General features: G+C 50.1%; 1 protein-coding gene across 1 annotated transcript; it reads left to right on the forward strand.

The window, feature by feature from the left end:
- Positions 1 to 1021: 1021 nt before the first annotated feature.
- adssl (adenylosuccinate synthase, like) lies at positions 1022 to 16964 on the forward strand. The gene is made up of 13 exons (XM_030361275.1): positions 1022 to 1315; positions 4160 to 4262; positions 4354 to 4422; positions 5429 to 5479; positions 7379 to 7445; positions 8190 to 8297; positions 8853 to 8934; positions 9990 to 10116; positions 12961 to 13115; positions 13583 to 13707; positions 14024 to 14121; positions 14981 to 15130; positions 16240 to 16964. The coding sequence occupies exons 1-13, from the start codon at positions 1094 to 1096 to the stop codon at positions 16290 to 16292; spliced, it is 1410 nt and encodes a 469-aa protein (XP_030217135.1). The 5' UTR covers positions 1022 to 1093; the 3' UTR covers positions 16293 to 16964.
- Positions 16965 to 17264: the final 300 nt, after the last annotated feature.

Below are 17264 nucleotides of genomic sequence, written 5' to 3' on the forward strand. Positions count from 1 at the left end.
AAAGGTTTTTCACCAAATGGTTAATAACAACTGACCTACACAACACTTCCTGATGTATGTTTGAAAGTGCTATGTGCACTTTAGCACATAGCACTTTAGCGCATGGAACTTTAGAACTAAGCACTTTAGTACACAGCACAATATCCATAAGTTCTAGTGCAATAAACACTTGCACTTTATCCATACTGTAGATTTCTATGTTATACAGTAAGGGGCAATCTAAGTCTACAAAGCTCCATGTTCTCGATGTTAAATTGTTGGTTTGTCTGTTTGTGTTTGTGTCTGTGGTTTTGTTTTTTGTTCTTTTGTACTCGGTATGTTAAGAAAGCAATGATGCACTGTGCCAAAGACAAATTTAATAAAGTTGAACCTTGACATTGACCTTGATTATATGATTTTGCATCTACATTTCTAATACTCTAATGATCTATATAATATGTATATAATTTTGTATACACATCTTACTACAGTATATATATCTATAAATATGTACACACATATTTGTAGTTTGAACATGTTTTTGTAGTCTGTATATTTTTATCTATTTTCTTTATTCTTATTACTGTACTATGCAGTATTCCCTTCGCCAGTCATCCAAAGCTGTTATCGCCCCCGTCCTGCCTCCTGGTGGCCGGGACCAGAACGGCACGTATAGCTCGTGGTGGCTGGGTCTAGAACTGCACGTATGCCCCCCATGCTGCCCCCTGATGGCCGGGACCAGAACTGCACTTCTCACCCCTGGTGGCCGTGACCAGAACTGCACTTCTCCCCCATGCTTCCCCCTAGTTGCCGGGACCAGAAGTGCACTTCTCCCCCGTGCTGTCCCCTGGTGGCCGGGTCCAGAACTGCAATTTCTCCCCCATGTTGCCCCCTGATGGCCGGGACCAGAACTGCACTTCTCACCCCTGGTGGCCGTGACCAGAACTGCACTTCTCCCCCATGCTTCCCCTATGCTTCCCCCTAGTTGCCGGGTCCAGAACTGCACTTCTCCCCCGTGCTGTCCCCTAGTGGCCGCGAAGAGAACTGCACTTCCTCCGTCGCAGTGAAACGCGGTAAACTGATTCCCGGAGCAGAGCGCCTCCCCTAGTGCAGCATGGCGTCCAACAGCGCGATGTCTAACGGCAAAGAAGCAGCGAAGGTGAACGGCGAGCCGGTGCTGAAGCGGGCTCGGGACGGCCTCCACGAGCTGCTGCGCTCCCACAAGGAGCCGCGGAACAAAGTGACGGTGGTGCTGGGGGCGCAATGGGGCGACGAGGGCAAGGGGAAGGTGGTGGACCTGCTGGCCATGGACGCGGACATCGTGTGCCGGTGCCAGGTATGGAGACCCGACTCACATGTTAAGCCAAGAAAGGCTTTGGTCTTAATGCGTGTGTTTGTGTTGTGGAGTTGTGTGTCCAACGCGGTGTCCTCTACAGTCTTCGACATCTGCGGCTAGCGCTAGAAGCATAGTGTGTTTGTATATAAAAATGACCTTGCGGTCTCGCGAGAACAGGCGAGGGTACCCACGCGAGAGCTGTCCTTCACGCCATCCCAGAAATGTTTATACACACACACACGCACACGCACACGCGCACGCGCACACACACACACACACACACACACACACACACACACACACACACACACACACACACACACACACACACACTTGTCTTGAGCAGTGTGGCTCCAGGATGTGGAGTTGTGTAACTACGGTGGGTGCGCCAGCGAGGCCAGTGTTGTTGTGCAGAAGGACGCACATTCCAGTCAAGTCCAGAACGGCCTGATGTGAAGACAAGATCCCGCTCCTCTGCTGATGTAACTCAGACCAGAGCAGGAGCGGGACGGGGAGTGAGTTAGTGGAGAACAACTTAAACCCAATAATTGAAAAGAAAGAATTATTTTGTAGTCTTCTTTACATCACAGAGAAAAACGTTAAACAACAACAAAGTTTTTCCTGGGAAAAGGACTCAAATCAGAAGACGTCATAGAGGGGTCATGGCCTCAAGAGGCCTCTCTGGTACCGGACGGGGCCTGTCCTACAACGTGTGTGTGTGTGTGTGTGTGTGTGTGTGTGTGTGTGTGTGTGTGTGTGTGTGTGTGTGTGTGTGTGTGTGTGTGTGTGTGTGTGTGTGTGTGTTAAGGGGGGGAGCGGGGGTTGGTTCTGGCGGCCATCTCGTGGCCTCCACGCTGAGATAACAACGTCTTAACCAACGAGTAGTCTGCCCGGGGCGGCCCGGTGGCTCTGCAGCTGACTGGCCTCTGTCTGTAGACTCTGTTATCTGGAGGTACCTTAGAGCCCCCCCCCCCCGGGCGGTGAGGGTTCCAGGCTCAGCTGGTTGAGGCGCCTGACGTCCATCTGTTCACCTTCAGGGTGACTCAATAAGTACATTTGTCAGAAGAAAGAGAAACAACGATATATCTCTGTCGGTACAGTAAGGATGTTCATAGAACCAAGCGCTACCCATCACTAGGTTAACCCATTCCCCGTACACAACAGAGATAGGTAGGATAAGATGCTACATGACTAATTACTATACCTAAATACGACACACGATAAGTGCGTAGATTAAGTGCCCCGGGCGTGTTGGCGTGTGACTGGCCGTGTTGGTCCTGGCCGTGGCGTTGGGCCCTGCAGCCTCTGCCCTCCAGCCTCTGCCCTCCTGCAGACTCCAGGCCCTGCAGCCTCTGCCCTCCAGGCCCTGCAGCCTCCAGGCCCTCCAGGCCCTGCAGCCTCCAGGCCCTGCAGCCTCCACGCCCTCCAGGCCCTGCAGCCTCCAGGCCCTCCAGGCCCTGCAGCCTCCAGGCCCTCCAGGCCCTGCAGCCTCTGCCCTCCAGGCCCTGCAGCCTCCAGGCACTGCAGCCTCCAGGCCCTCCAGGCACTGCAGCCTCCAGGCCCTGCAGCCTCCACGCCCTCCAGGCCCTGCAGCCTCCAGGCCCTCCAGGCCCTGCAGCCTCTGCCCTCCAGGCCCTGCAGCCTCCACGCCCTCCAGGCCCTGCAGCCTCCAGGCCCTCCAGGCCCTGCAGCCTCTGCCCTCCAGGCCCTGCAGCCTCCAGGCCCTGCAGCCTCTGCCCTCCAGGCCCTGCAGCCTCCAGGCCCTGCAGCCTCTGCCCTCCAGGCCCTGCAGCCTCCAGGCCCTGCAGCCTCAGCCCTCCAGGCCCTGCAGCCTCTGCCCTCCAGGCCCTGCAGCCTCCAGGCCCTGCAGCCTCCAGGCCCTGCAGCCTCCAGGCCCTCCAGGCCCTGCAGCCTCCAGGCCCTGCAGCCTCCAGGCCCTGCAGCCTCTGCCCTCCAGGCCCTGCAGCCTTCAGGCCCTCCAGGCCCTGCAGCCTCTGCCCTCCAGGCCCTCCAGGCCCTGCAGCCTCCAGGCCCTCCAGGCCCTGCAGCCACCAGGCCCTGCAGCCTCTGCCCTCCAGGCCCTGCAGCCTCCAGGCCCTCCAGGCCCTGCAGCCTCTGCCCTCCAGGCCAACGTCTTGAGTCTCGTGGTTCTCTGTATGGTTTGACTCCTGGCCCCCGCTCTGACGCTGCTCGCGTAGGAACCATGACACGCGTTAATCAAGACAAAATGGATGCATGAAACATTATTCTAAACTTTTAAACTTTCTAAAGTTTAAAGTTTCTTCTGCAGGGCATCAAGAGGGCCGTGTGTTGGGGCTAAAGCTACGCTAACATGAAGCTAAGCTCAATGTGCTTTGAATGCATCAAGAGGGCCCTGTGTGGAGGCTAAAGCTACGCTAACATGAAGCTAAGCTCAATGTGCTCTGAATGCATCAAGAGGGCCCTGTGTGGAGGCTAAAGCTACGCTAACATGAAGCTAAGCTCAATGTGCTCTGAATGCATCACGAGGGCCCTGTGTGGAGGCTAAAGCTACGCTAACATGAAGCTAAGCTCAATGTGTTCTGAATGCATCACGAGGGCCCTGTGTGGAGGCTAAAGCTACGCTAACATGAAGCTAAGCTCAATGTGCTCTGAATGCATCAAGAGGGCCCTGTGTGGAGGCTAAAGCTACGCTAACATGAAGCTAAGCTCAATGTGCTCTGAATGCATCACGAGGGCCCTGTGTGGAGGCTAAAGCTACGCTAACATGAAGCTAAGCTCAATGTGTTCTGAATGCATCACGAGGGCCCTGTGTGGAGGCTAAAGCTGACATGACGCCAGTGCTAAGCTGCTGTTTGTGCGCAGGGCGGGAACAACGCGGGCCACACGGTGGTGGTGGACTCGGTGGAGTACGACTTCCACCTGCTGCCCAGCGGCGTCCTCAACAAGAAGGCCCTCTCCTTCATCGGTAGGCTCCTCCCACCGTCACCACGCGCCAACACATCCAACAGGTCCGTCCGTTGAGCCGTCTGATTGAAGCGTGTTTTTCTGTAACCTAGGTAACGGCGTGGTGATCCACCTACCAGGGCTGTTTGATGAGGCGGAGAAGAACCTGCAGAAAGGCAAAGGTACGAGACGTTCAAACCGGCCTGGAGGTCTGCTGAAGAGCCTTCGTAGAGGCTGGCTCAGAGCCTAGAGTCTGGTTCAGAGTCTGGTTCAGAGTCTGGTTCAGAGTCTGGTTCAGAGTCTGGTTCAGAGTCTGGTTCAGAGTCTGGGTCAGAGTCTGGTTCAGAGTCTGGTTCAGAGTCTGGTTCAGAGTCTGGTTCAGAGTCTGGTTCAGAGTCTGGTTCAGAGTCTGGTTCAGAGTCTGGTTCAGAGTCTGGGTCAGAGTCTGGTTCAGAGTCTGGTTCAGAGTCTGGTTCAGAGTCTGGTTCAGAGTCTGGGTCAGAGTCTGGGTCAGAGTCTGGTTCAGAGTCTGGTTCAGAGTCTGGGTCAGAGTCTGGTTCAGAGTCTGGTTCAGAGTCTGGGTCAGAGTCTGGGTCAGAGTCTGGGTCAGAGTCTGGGTCAGAGTCTGGGTCAGAGTCTGGTTCAGAGTCTGGGTCAGAGTCTGGTTCAGAGTCTGGTTCAGAGTCTGGTTCAGAGTCTGGGTCAGAGTCTGGGTCAGAGTCTGGGTCAGAGTCTGGGTCAGAGTCTGCCTCTCTTAGCATGCATTGAGGAAATGGCATCGTATCTGCTCCAGCTTGTATCTACGGTGTATCTAGTGTGTATATACTCAAGCTTGTATCTAGTATGTATCTAGCTCTCTGATCCGTGCTGTGGACTCCAGTATCTAGTGTGTATCCAGCGTGTATCCAGCGTGTATCTAGTGTGTATCTAGTGTGTATCCAGCGTGTATCTAGTGTGTATCTAGTGTGTATCCAGTGTGTATCCAGCGTGTATCTAGTGTGTATCTAGTGTGTATCCAGCGTGTATCTAGCGTGTATCCAGCGTGTATCCAGCGTGTATCCAGCGTGTATCTAGCGTGTATCCAGCGTGTATCTAGTGTGTATCTAGTGTGTATCTAGTGTGTATCCACTGTGTATCTAGTGTGTATCCAGCGTGTATCTAGTCCTCTGATGGTGTTGTGGTCCCCAGGTCTCCAGGGTTGGGAGGAGAGGCTGAAGATCTCTGACCGCGCTCACATCGGTGAGTCCAGGGTCGTCTGATGGATCAATACTTAATAATCTATTGATTATTCAGAGGTGTTGTGTGCCATTTTGAAAGTGATTGATAATCTAGAGCAGGGGTTCTCAAACTTTTGACCGCTGAGGGACAATTTAGGAACCCGATATTTGACTGAGGGCCGCCAAAGGAGGCGGGAAACGTCGTCAGCATCCCAGTGGTGAAGAAAAGCATTGCACCGTGGACCTCCGGGAGGGAGGTCAAGGGAGGTCAAGGGAGGTCAAGGGAGGTCTGAATCACAAAACTGAGGTTCATCCTTTCAAAGTAATGTACAGTCGGATTAAAACTAACAAATCTCTTTATATATATTTATATTTTTGTTTAAATTAATATTGATATAATAATAAAGAAAATGTTACTGGCAATGATGGAAAAGTATAACAAAATGGGGAACGACTTCACGTGACAAATGAAGAAAGAGGGAACAGAAATGGTTTGCTTTGCAATTATTACATTATCTTACACATGGGGGGAACCACCATCATCCAGTTCTTAAAATTGATATTTTTGCACAAGGGCTTTCATAAGTGCGCCATAAGCTAAATCAACATTTTGTTACCTTATTAAGCAATAGATAGTAATTTAACTGATTCTAATTTATTTATTTAAATGGAGGGCACTCTGGGTTAGATGTCGGGCTGACATCCTGCCTGGAGTTTTGGTTTGGATTGTGGAGATTCATCATGCTCTCAATCATGGTGAGGTTCAATATGGACCATCCTTCCTAGACGGATATACCCCGAGTACAAACACAGCCTACGAATTTGCAGGGTGCTTTTATCATGGTAATAAACATTGCTACAACACGGGCCATCAATGGCGATTCTACACGGGGGCCTACAGGGGCCAGTGCCCCTTTAGACATGTCCCTGGCCCCCCCTGTGGCCCCCCCGTGATGACCAAATAAAATAACTATGATTTTACTGATTTTACGGAACTAATTTGGCCCAACGTTCTACACAGGTAACTTAGAGCGGCTAACCCAAACACTGTGCTGCTGCTTCTCGGTAAATGGGAGCTCAGCGACTACTCTTGGAGAAAGAGCAACGATTTCTCCTGTTGCAAGAGTCGAACGGTTTCATTTCTTAAGTGACTTGTTGTTCTTATAGCAGCTGTCATGAAATGAGTACAAAACATTAGAACAGGGAAGTTTCCTTTGCGCTCTCAGTTTCTCCACACTGAAACTGATCAAATAAATAGGAAATGGCACATCGTTTTGCACTTTGTTGTCACTTTGGAGTACAAAACAAATGTTTATAAGATTTTGATGATTTAGTATCCCCAAGAGGGGTTCTCAATGTTTTGACAGCTGAGGGCCAATTTAGGGACCCAAAATTGAGGGTCGGGAAACGTCAGAATCCCATTGGTGAAAAAAAACATTACACCGTGGACCGCTGGGAGGGAGGTCAAGTGAGGTCTAAATCACAAAACTGAGGTTCATCCTTTCAAAGTAATGTACAGTCGGATTAAAACAAACAAATAACAGGATTGAATTGAAAGCTAGAGATAGTCGACTTTTCTCTTTATATTTATTTAATTTTTGTTTAAATTAATTTTGTTATTAAAAAAAGAAAATTGTATTTTATTTTTTTACTTACATCTATAGTCAATGCGGGCCACCATTGGCCCGCGGGCCGCACTTTGAGAACCAATGATCTAGAGGTTAAAGGTGTAATTTAATAATGTATTGAATAATGTATTGAATATTGAGAAGTCTTTTATAAGCTATTTATTAATGAGAGCTGTTTTATCATTTTATTTATTACTGATGGATGTTGGGTGTTATCATATGCAGTATTGATTGTGTTGTTATTATATACAGTATTGATTATTGAGGGGTTATTGACTGTGCTCGTCCTGCAGTGTTCAACTTCCACCAGGCAGTGGACGGGATCCAGGAGCAGCAGAGACAGCAGCAGGGCGGCAAGAAGTGAGGCCCTACCATGTCAGGCCCCGCCCCCAGCGATCAGACACACCCACTACCACGTCAGGCTCCTCCCCCAGCGATCAGACACACCCACTACCACGTCAGGCTCCTCCCCCAGCAGTCAGACGCACCCACTACCACGTCAGGCTCCTCCCCCAGCAGTCAGACACACCCACTACCACGTCAGGTTCCTCCCCCAGCGATCAGACACACCCACTACCACGTCAGGCTCCTCCCCTAGCGATCAGACACACCCACTACCACGTCAGGCTCCTCCCCCAGCCATCAGACACCCACTACCACGTCAGGCTCCTCCCCTAGCGATCAGACACACCCACTACCACGTCAGGCTCCTCCCCCAGAAGTCAGACACACCCCCTACCACGTCAGGCTCCTCCCCTAGCGATCAGACACACCCACTACCACGTCAGGCTCCTCCCCCAGCCATCAGACACCCACTACCACGTCAGGCTCCTCCCCTAGCGATCAGACACACCCACTACCACGTCAGGCTCCTCCCCCAGAAGTCAGACACACCCCCTACCACGTCAGGCTCCTCCCCTAGCGATCAGACACACCCACTACCACGTCAGGCTCCTCCCCCAGCGATCAGACACACCCACTACCACGTCAGGCTCCTCCCCCAGCGATCAGACACACCCACATCAGGACCTGTTTTCACTGTTAACATCCTTATTAATGTGTGTGTGTGTGTGTGTGTGTGTGTGTGTGTGTGTCTCTCTTCAGTCTGGGGACGACCAAGAAGGGCATAGGCCCCGCCTACTCCTCCAAGGCGGCCCGTAACGGCCTCCGGATCTGCGACCTGGTGTCAGACTTCCCCGTGTTCGAGGAGAAGTAAGCGGCTCTTCATCAACTGCATTGTGGGCGACGGGGGGAGCGTTGCATTGTGGGGGACGGGGGGGAGCGTTGCATTGTGGGGGACGGGGGGAGCGTTGCATTGTGGGGGACGGGGCGCAGCTTTGCATTGTGGGGGACCATACTGCTGGTGATGTCAGCGGCGGTCACAGGACTCCGGCTCTGGTTCCGACCGGTCGTCCGTCAGTCTGGGTTTTATCAGTGGGTTCCCGAGGTGACCTAGTTTCCACGGTGATCCGGTAGCGGTCATGTCCTCGCCGGCGGCGTTCCCATGGGAACGGGATCTATCGTGTTGAGCCGGGTTGCCATGGAGACGCAGCGCTGGGCTGACCCCTGGGCTGACCTCTGGGCTGACCTCTGGGCTGACCTCTGGCTGACCTCTAGACTACATACTGACTGTCGATACAAACTGGTTCTGATTGGCTGCCCCGGCCTCAGGTGTGATTAGTTGCTCTATTTCCTGCTGTAGCTCCTAATGGCCGCCTGTCGTAGTCTCTGTCGGTGACGACCTTCACCCCCTAACTCCCCCTCCAGGTTCCGCGTGCTGGCAGAACACTTCCTCACGATGTACCCCACCCTGAACCTGGACGTGGAGGGGGAGCTGGCGCAGCTCAAGGTGAGCCCCCCCCCCCCCCCCCCCCCCCAAGGCCGTACCAGTAGACCCACTCTGTACCCCTGGAGATGAGCCCCCCCCCGTACCACTAGACCCACTCTGTACCCCTGGAGATGAGCCCCCCCCCGTACCACTAGACCCACTCTGTACCCCTGGAGATGAGCCCCCCCCCCCCCTACCAGGTCGTACCACTAGACCCACTCTGTACCCCTGGAGGTGACCCCCCCCGTACCACTAGACCCACTCTGTACCCCTGGAGGTGACCCCCCCCCCCCCCCCCCCTACCAGGTCGTACCACTAGACCCACTCTGTACCCCTGGAGGTGACCCCCCCCCCCCCCCTACCAGGTCGTACCACTAGACCCTACTCTGTACCCCTGGAGGTGACCCCCCCCCCCCCGTACCACTAGACCCACTCTGTACCCCTGGAGACATTCCATCAGTAATCAGCCGTTGAGTTAGAACAGTCATCACCACATTCACAATGTCTGGACTGTATTTCTGATTAGCTGAATGCTAGCTTTATTGAAGAAAACAGCTTTTCTTTCAACAATAAGGACATTTCTAAGTGACCTCAAACCTTTGAACGGTAGTGTATATAATGTATAATAAATAGAATATATAATAAATCTACATAGTGCAATTCAAGGTACTCGGAGACTTTATGAAGGGAGCCTATGAGTGGGTTCTAAACCAGCGTGTGTGTGTGTGTGTGTGTTCTAAGACAGCGTGTGTGTGTTCTAAGAGAGAGTGTGTGTTGTAAACCAGCGTCTGCGTGTGTGTGTTCTAAGAGAGTGTGTTGTAAACAAGTGTGTGTGTGTGTGTGTGTGTGTGTGTGTTCTAAGAGAGTGTGTTGTAAACCAGCGTGTGTGTGTGTGTTCTAAGACGGCGTGTGTGTGTTCTAAGAGAGTGTGAGTGGGCGTGGACTAAAGCGACCCTGTGAGTGGGCGTGGTCTAAAGCGACCCTGTGAGTGGGCGTGGTCTAAAGCGACCCTGTGAGTGGGCGTGGTCTAAAGCGACCCTGTGAGTGGGCGTGGTCTAAAGCCAGCGTGTGTGCAGAGCTACGTGGTCCGGCTGCGCCCCCTGGTGACGGACGGCGTGTACTTCATGCACCAAGCTCTGACCGGGCCCAGCAAGAAGATCCTGGTGGAGGGGGCCAACGCTGCCCTGCTGGACATCGACTTCGGTGAGCGGCTCCATGGATTCATATTAATCATACGTATTGATCCCAAGGGACGTCTATGTACCAATATTAATCATACGTATTGATCCCAAGGGCCGTCTATGTACTAATATTAATCATACGTATTGATCCCAAGGGACGTCTATGTACCAATATTAATCATACGTATTGATCCCAAGGGACGTCTATGTACCAATATTAATCATACGTATTGATCCCAAGGGACGTCTATGTACCAATATTAATCATACGTATTGATCCCAAGGGACGTCTATGTACCAATATTAATCATACGTATTGATCCCAAGGGACGTCTCTGTACTAATATTAATCATACGTATTGATCCCAAGGGACGTCTATGTACCAATATTAATCATACGTATTGATCCCAAGGGACGTCTATGTACCAATATTAATCATACGTATTGATCCCAAGGGACGTCTATGTACCAATATTAATCATACGTATTGATCCCAAGGGACGTCTCTGTACTAATATTAATCATACGTATTGATCCCAAGGGACGTCTATGTACCAATATTAATCATACGTATTGATCCCAAGGGACGTCTATGTACCAATATTAATCATACGTATTGATCCCAAGGGACGTCTATGTACCAATATTAATCATACGTATTGATCCCAAGGGACGTCTATGTACTAATATTAATCATACGTATTGATCCCAAGGGACGTCTCTGTACTAATATTAATCATACGTATTGATCCCAAGGGACGTCTCTGTACTAATATTAATCATACGTATTGATCCCAAGGGACGTCTCTGTACTAATATTAATCATACGTATTGATCCCAAGGGACGTCTATGTACTAATATTAATCATGCGTATTGATCCCAAGGGACGTCTCTGTACTAATATTAATAATCATATGTATTGATCCCAAGGGACGTCTCTGTACTAATATTAATAATCATATGTATTGATCCCCACGGACCTACCCCTTTGTGACGACTCCATGTATTATTCATAATCCTATGTATTGATCTCCAGGGCCGTCTATGTATTATTAATAATCATGTGTATTAGGGCTGCAACTAATGATTATTTTAATATTAGATTAATCGGTGAATCTGATAAAAAAAGAAACATTTGTAATTGCTGCATTTTTATTCAAAACGGAACATTACTTAAATTCACAGTGCAGACTCCAACGTCCCGGTACTATTAAAAGTAATATTAAATGATAGAAAAATAAAAAAACATAACTGGGATAACACAAAAAAAACATACAATGTATGATATACATTTATATATACAGTATATAAGGGATGTCCATGGTTAACCGGTTAACCGATAAGATCTTTAGCTGGTAAATACTAACGGTTAAAAATAAATTAAATCATCTTAATTTCTCTCAGATGACAGGAGATCGTTAATTTTTATTGGTATGGATACCATTTTCGAGACTCCTTAACGCTCCAAGTCTTTATTGATACCACTATTGATACTTTTCTAATATTTTGTTGAAATATAACTTGTATTATTGCCTTAATTGCTGATAAGATGATCGTAGCTCAAGATAGGACGTTAAACAGGTCATAATTCCATCTTTACTATCTATTTAATATTGCTGGGTAAACATGTTTTCGCCCAAATCTCATATTTTGCATTTGACCACATCAATCATATTACTGACCTGAACACATCACATTTCACACGGTTTGCTACTTTCTTTAAGCTAACTAGCTCTATATTCTGCAGATTTTAACATGGATTTAAAAACGGCATCACTATTTTTAACTGAGGGGACTTTCTACACCGTCCGGTTGTGTGATTACTGCCGCTGCTTTGAAGGACTGTTGATGCACGCGGTGCCGACTCCGAGCCCGTCTGCACAACGTCTGCAGCAGCAGCAGCTGACAGAGTTTGGTTGGACTAGACGGATACTGAGTTGAAGGAGTTTTTTAACCCAAAGACAGTGAAGGTACAACACTTCTATGTAGGCCTACAGTGTTAAGATAAGTCCAAAATACAAGCTGTGGTCGCTCTCACTAAAGCTCGCTGTGGGCGTGCATGAACCGTGAACCAACCTGTCGGCGGCTGGCTGTAAACAGTGCCGCGCCTACGAGTGACGTATCGCGCGGCTCAACGAATCCAAGACCAAATTCGTTGCTAACGCTTTTAGTAATTGATTTTTATAGATTTTTATCGATTCATTGTTGTAGCCCTAATGTGTATTGATCCTAGGGACGGCTATGTATTGATATTAATAATCGTGTGTATTGATCCAGGGACGGCTATGTATTAATAATAATAATCGTGTGTATTGATCCAGGGACGGCTATGTATTAATAATGGTGTGTATTGATCCAGGGACGGCTATGTATTAATAATCCTGTGTATTGATCCAGGGACGGCTAAGTATTAATAATGGTGTGTATTGATCCAGGGCGGCTATGTATTAATAATAAAAATCGTGTGTATTGATCCAGTGACGGCTATGTATAAATAATCGTGTGTATTGATCCAGGGACGGCTATGTATTAATAATCGTGTGTATTGATCCAGGGACGGCTAAGTATTAATAATAATAATCGTGTGTATTGATCCAGGGACGGCTATGTATTAATAATCGTGTGTATTGATCCAGGGACGGCTATGTATTAATAATCCTGTGTATTGATCCAGGGACGGCTATGTATTAATAATCCTGTGTATTGATCCAGGGACGGCTATGTATTAATAATCCTGTGTATTGATCCAGGGACGGCTATGTATTAATAATCCTGTGTATTGATCCAGGGACGGCTATGTATTAATAATCCTGTGTATTGATCCAGGGACGGCTATGTATTAATAATGGTGTGTATTGATCCAGGGACCTACCCCTTCGTGACGTCCTCTAACTGCACGGTGGGCGGGGTCTGCACGGGGCTGGGCGTGCCCCCCTGCCATGTGGGGCGTGTCTACGGCGTGGTGAAGGCCTACACCACCAGGGTGGGGGTGGGGGCCTTCCCCACCGAGCAGGACAACGTGAGTACCACCTCACCCTCCTACTGCAGTACTACTGCAGTAGTACTGCACTGATGACGTCCTCACTGTGTACATTAATGTGTACATTACTGCTACGTACCCCCCCCCCCCCCCCCCCCCCCCCTCCCTGAGGCAGCAGGGCCGCTGGGTCTCTCGGCCAGCGGCTCCAACGGATCACAGTATTGATTACCAATCGGTATCAGTCCGCTGTCAGCCGACCGTATCAGGACCCGGAGCTCAGTGCTGCTGCTGGGGCCCCCCCTGAGGACCCCCCCCTCCCCTGTGTGTTGGTTCTGCCCCCCCCCCCCCCCCCCCCCGTGTGTTGGTTCTGCCCCCCCCCTCCCCCGTGTGTTGGTTCTGCCCCCCCCCCCCCCCCGGTGTTGGTTCTGCCCCCCCCCCCCCCCCCCCCCTCCCCTGTGTGTTGGTTCTGCCCCCCCCTGACGCCCCCTGTGTCGTCCCCCCCTCAGGTTACGGGGGAGCTGCTGCAGTCCCGGGGCCGGGAGGTGGGCGTGACCACGGGCAGGAAGCGGCGCTGCGGTTGGCTGGACCTCATCCTGGTCCGATACGCCCACATGGTCAACGGCTTCAGCGCGTAAGGACCAATCACAGGCCGCGCTCCTACGGGGGCGGAGCTAACCACGGAACCCTGGATCAGAACCAACGGGTCCGAATTAGTTAGTGGAGAGGGCGGGACTTCCTGTTACATTGGTTTGATTGGGGAGGGCGGGTCATTGTGTTTCATGGGACAAGAGGGAAGAGGGCGGGACCTTCAGTTATAGGGGTTTAGAGGAGAAGGCGGGACTTTCCGTTCCATTGGTTTAGAGCCCCAGTGTAGTAGTTGACCCTCGGCCCTCTCCCACCTCACTTCCTGCGGGTTAGATGATGGATGCTCTCTCCTTCCTGTCCAGAATCGCTCTGACGAAGCTGGACATCCTGGACACGCTCGAGGAGATCAAGGTGGGCATCATGTACAAGGTGGACGGGGAGGTCCTGCCCAGCTTCCCCGGTAGGTGGACCCTCACTCACTCACTCACTCACTCACTCACTCACTCACTCACTCACCCACCCACCCACCCACCCACCCACCCACCCACTCACTCACTCACTCACTCACTCACTCACTCACCCACCCACCCACCCACCCACCCACCCACCCACTCACTCACTCACTCACTCACTCACTCACTCACTCACTCACTCACTCACTCACTCACTCACTCACTCACCCACTCACCCACCCACTCACTCACCCACTCACTCACTCACTCACTCACTCACTCACTCACTCACTCACATAGACTCGCTCGTTACCCGGCGTGTTAACGTGTGTGTGTTACGCGGCGTGTTAACGTGTGTGTGTGTGTTACCCGGTGTGTTAACGTGTGTTAAAGTGTGTGTTAACGTGTGTGTGTGTGTGTGTGTGTGTGTGTGTTAACGTGTGTGTTACCCGGTGTGTTAACGTGTGTGTGTTAACGTGTGTGTGTGTGTGTGTTAACGTGTGTGTTACCCGGTGTGTTAACGTGTGTGTGTGTGTGTGTGTGTTAACGTGTGTGTGTGTGTGTTAACGTGTGTGTGTGTGTGTTAACGTGTGTGTGTTAACGTGTGTTAACGTGTGTGTGTTAACGTGTGTTAAGGTGTGTGTGTTAACGTGTGTGTTACCCGGTGTGTTAACGTGTGTGTGTTAACGTGTGTGTGTGTTAACGTGTGTTAAAGTGTGTGGGTTAACGTGTGTGTGTGTGTGTTAACGTGTGTGTTACCCAGTGTGTTAACGTGTGTGTGTTAACGTGTGTGTGTGTTAACGTGTGTGTTACCCGGTGTGTTAACGTGTGTGTGTGTGTTAACGTGTGTGTTACCCGGTGCCTCAGCCAACATGGACGTGCTGACGCGCGTGAAGGTGGACTATAAGACGCTCCCCGGCTGGTGCTGCAGCACGGAGGGGGTCCGCAGCATGGAGGACCTGCCCCCCCAGGCCCGGGACTACGTCCACTTCATAGAAGACTTCCTACAGGTCCCAGGTAGAGCTCGAGGGTCATCCCAGCCTGAATACCACAGATACTCGACTCTCAAGGGTCTGCAGCGTGTTTACCAGCTCTCGTTTTGAAGACCAATCACCGCCCATCGTTTCATTGGGAATAGCGGCGGTCTATACTTCCAACATAAAGTGTACATATTTATAATTTGAAATTCGTCCCAGCCTTTATACCACAGATACTTTCGGGTCTAAAGCATATAACCACGTTGTCTGATTACAGTTTAATGTAACAGTAAGCTGACAACATCCTAATTAACACCGCAACTGTAAATGAACCACACAGAGATAACCATGGCAACCGGTCAAACAAATGTTCTCTTTGCGATCATTCTGCTCGGTGTTGATGAACAAATAATCCCCCTATAGCGCGACGGAGGTCCACTTTAAAAAAAAGGAACAAATTCATTCATTAATAAAGAAACGGTTAACCGTGTACACGAAACAACAAAGGGGTCGTGTGACGTTTACAATGTTTTTGTGACCGTTCACACCCCTAGTTGGTACGTCTGTGTATGTGTGTCTGTCTAGGTTTGTGAGTCCCTGTCTGTATTTGTGTACCTGTGAGTCTAACTCTAGCTGTGTGTGTGTGTGTGTGTGTGTGTGTGTGTGTGTGTGTGTCTAACGATGTGAGTGTCTATATGTGTGTGTGTGTGCGTCTAGCTGTGTGTGTGTGGGGGGGTGTGTGTCTAGCAGTCAGTGTGTGTCTAGCGGTGTGTCTGTTTGCGCTTCTAGCGGTGTGTGTGTGTGTGTGTGTGCGTCTAGCTGTGTGTGTGTGTGTGTGTGTGCGTCTAGCTGTGTGTGTGTGTGTGTGTGTGTGTGCGTGTGCGTCTAGCTGTGTGTGTGTGTGTGTGTGTGTGTGCGTGTGCCTAGCTGTGTGTGTGTGTGTGTGCGTCTAGCTGTGTGTGTGTGCGTCTAGCTGTGTGTGTGTGTGTGTGTGTGTGTGTGTGTGTGTGTGTGTCTAGCTGTGTGTGAGTGACAGCTTGTTGCTCTAATGTAACTAAACCACTCCGGTCTTTCAGGAAGAAGCCGCTCATGTTTCATCTTTCTGCGTTTTTTCTTTATTTCCTGTTTTTTTTCTTTCTTCTTCTTCAGTTAAATGGGTCGGCGTCGGAAAGTCCCGGGAGAGCATGATCAAGCTGTTCTGATTGGTGGTTCCTCTGAACCAATGGGACGGCCGGAGGCGGATCAGACCACAGACTGCCCAGGCGCTCGCCTTCACTTTTAGTTGTTTTCGACATTTCCGGTAATTCTTCCAATTTGTGTAATTTAAGATGGATTCACGATACATTGGGTATTTATTAGAGTCTTTTAAAGCGGAGGTGAACTTCAGTTGGTCTGGACGTTGTTTCTGAGGGTTTAGTCTGAACATTTAAGACTTGGAGACGTAGGGTTTATAACGGACTAGAGATCATTTTACATCTTTATACTACTGTAAGTACACATTGTTCGGTTCATTTGGATCCTGTTTTTAATCAACTACACCATTGGTGCAGTGTGAGGGACAATAATAAAGTTATAAAATAACAAAAGAAGATGAACCAGATTATTTTTCTTGTTTTTGAAATGTTAATTGATGGTCCATCCTGTAAATGACCACAGCGCCACGAATGACCAGCGGCAGAGCCCCCCTGTCCCTGGGGCCTCGACCCCTGCCCTGGCACCAGGCAGGGGTCGAGAGCCAGCAGGTCCTTCTAGGTCAGGGGGGGGTCAGAGGTCGCCGTTACATTTGTTGGTTTCAATAGTTCCTGTTTCCCATGCTCTTCCATTTCATTGTGATTCACTGACTGTTACTGCTGTTAATAAATGTCTTCATTTGACCTTCCTGCCTCTGGGTGAGTTTGTTTACTAGCCTTACCAACTCTTCTACCAAAATTTGAAATGTGTGTTGTTACACGTGCCGATGGAGTTGTCCGATGTGTGAGGGGGAGGAGTCACGATGAGCCATGTCCGAGTGGATCCAGTTGTGGCCTCACAAGTGGGAGTGGCCTTCCTGGCAGACTGTAACAACTGGTGGCTTGGCGCATGTCTCGTTCGCTGTGGACCCTTCCGCTGGTGATGTCACAACTGGAAGGATTTAAAATGGCTTCTTAAGGCTGGTGAGTGGTAGTAACATAGGT

This window comes from Gadus morhua, chromosome 7 (assembly GCF_902167405.1).
Source record: "Gadus morhua chromosome 7, gadMor3.0, whole genome shotgun sequence".
Classification (NCBI taxonomy): domain Eukaryota; kingdom Metazoa; phylum Chordata; class Actinopteri; order Gadiformes; family Gadidae; genus Gadus; species Gadus morhua.

Coding starts and splice junctions, on each gene's coding strand:
- adssl (XM_030361275.1), top strand. CDS start 1,094: ATGGCGTCCAACAGCGCGATGTCTAACGGCAAAGAAGCAGCGAAGGTG. Junction 1,316..4,159: donor ACATCGTGTGCCGGTGCCAG/GTATGGAGACCC, acceptor GTTTGTGCGCAG/GGCGGGAACAACGCGGGCCA. Junction 13,708..14,023: donor ATGGTCAACGGCTTCAGCGC/GTAAGGACCAAT, acceptor CTTCCTGTCCAG/AATCGCTCTGACGAAGCTGG.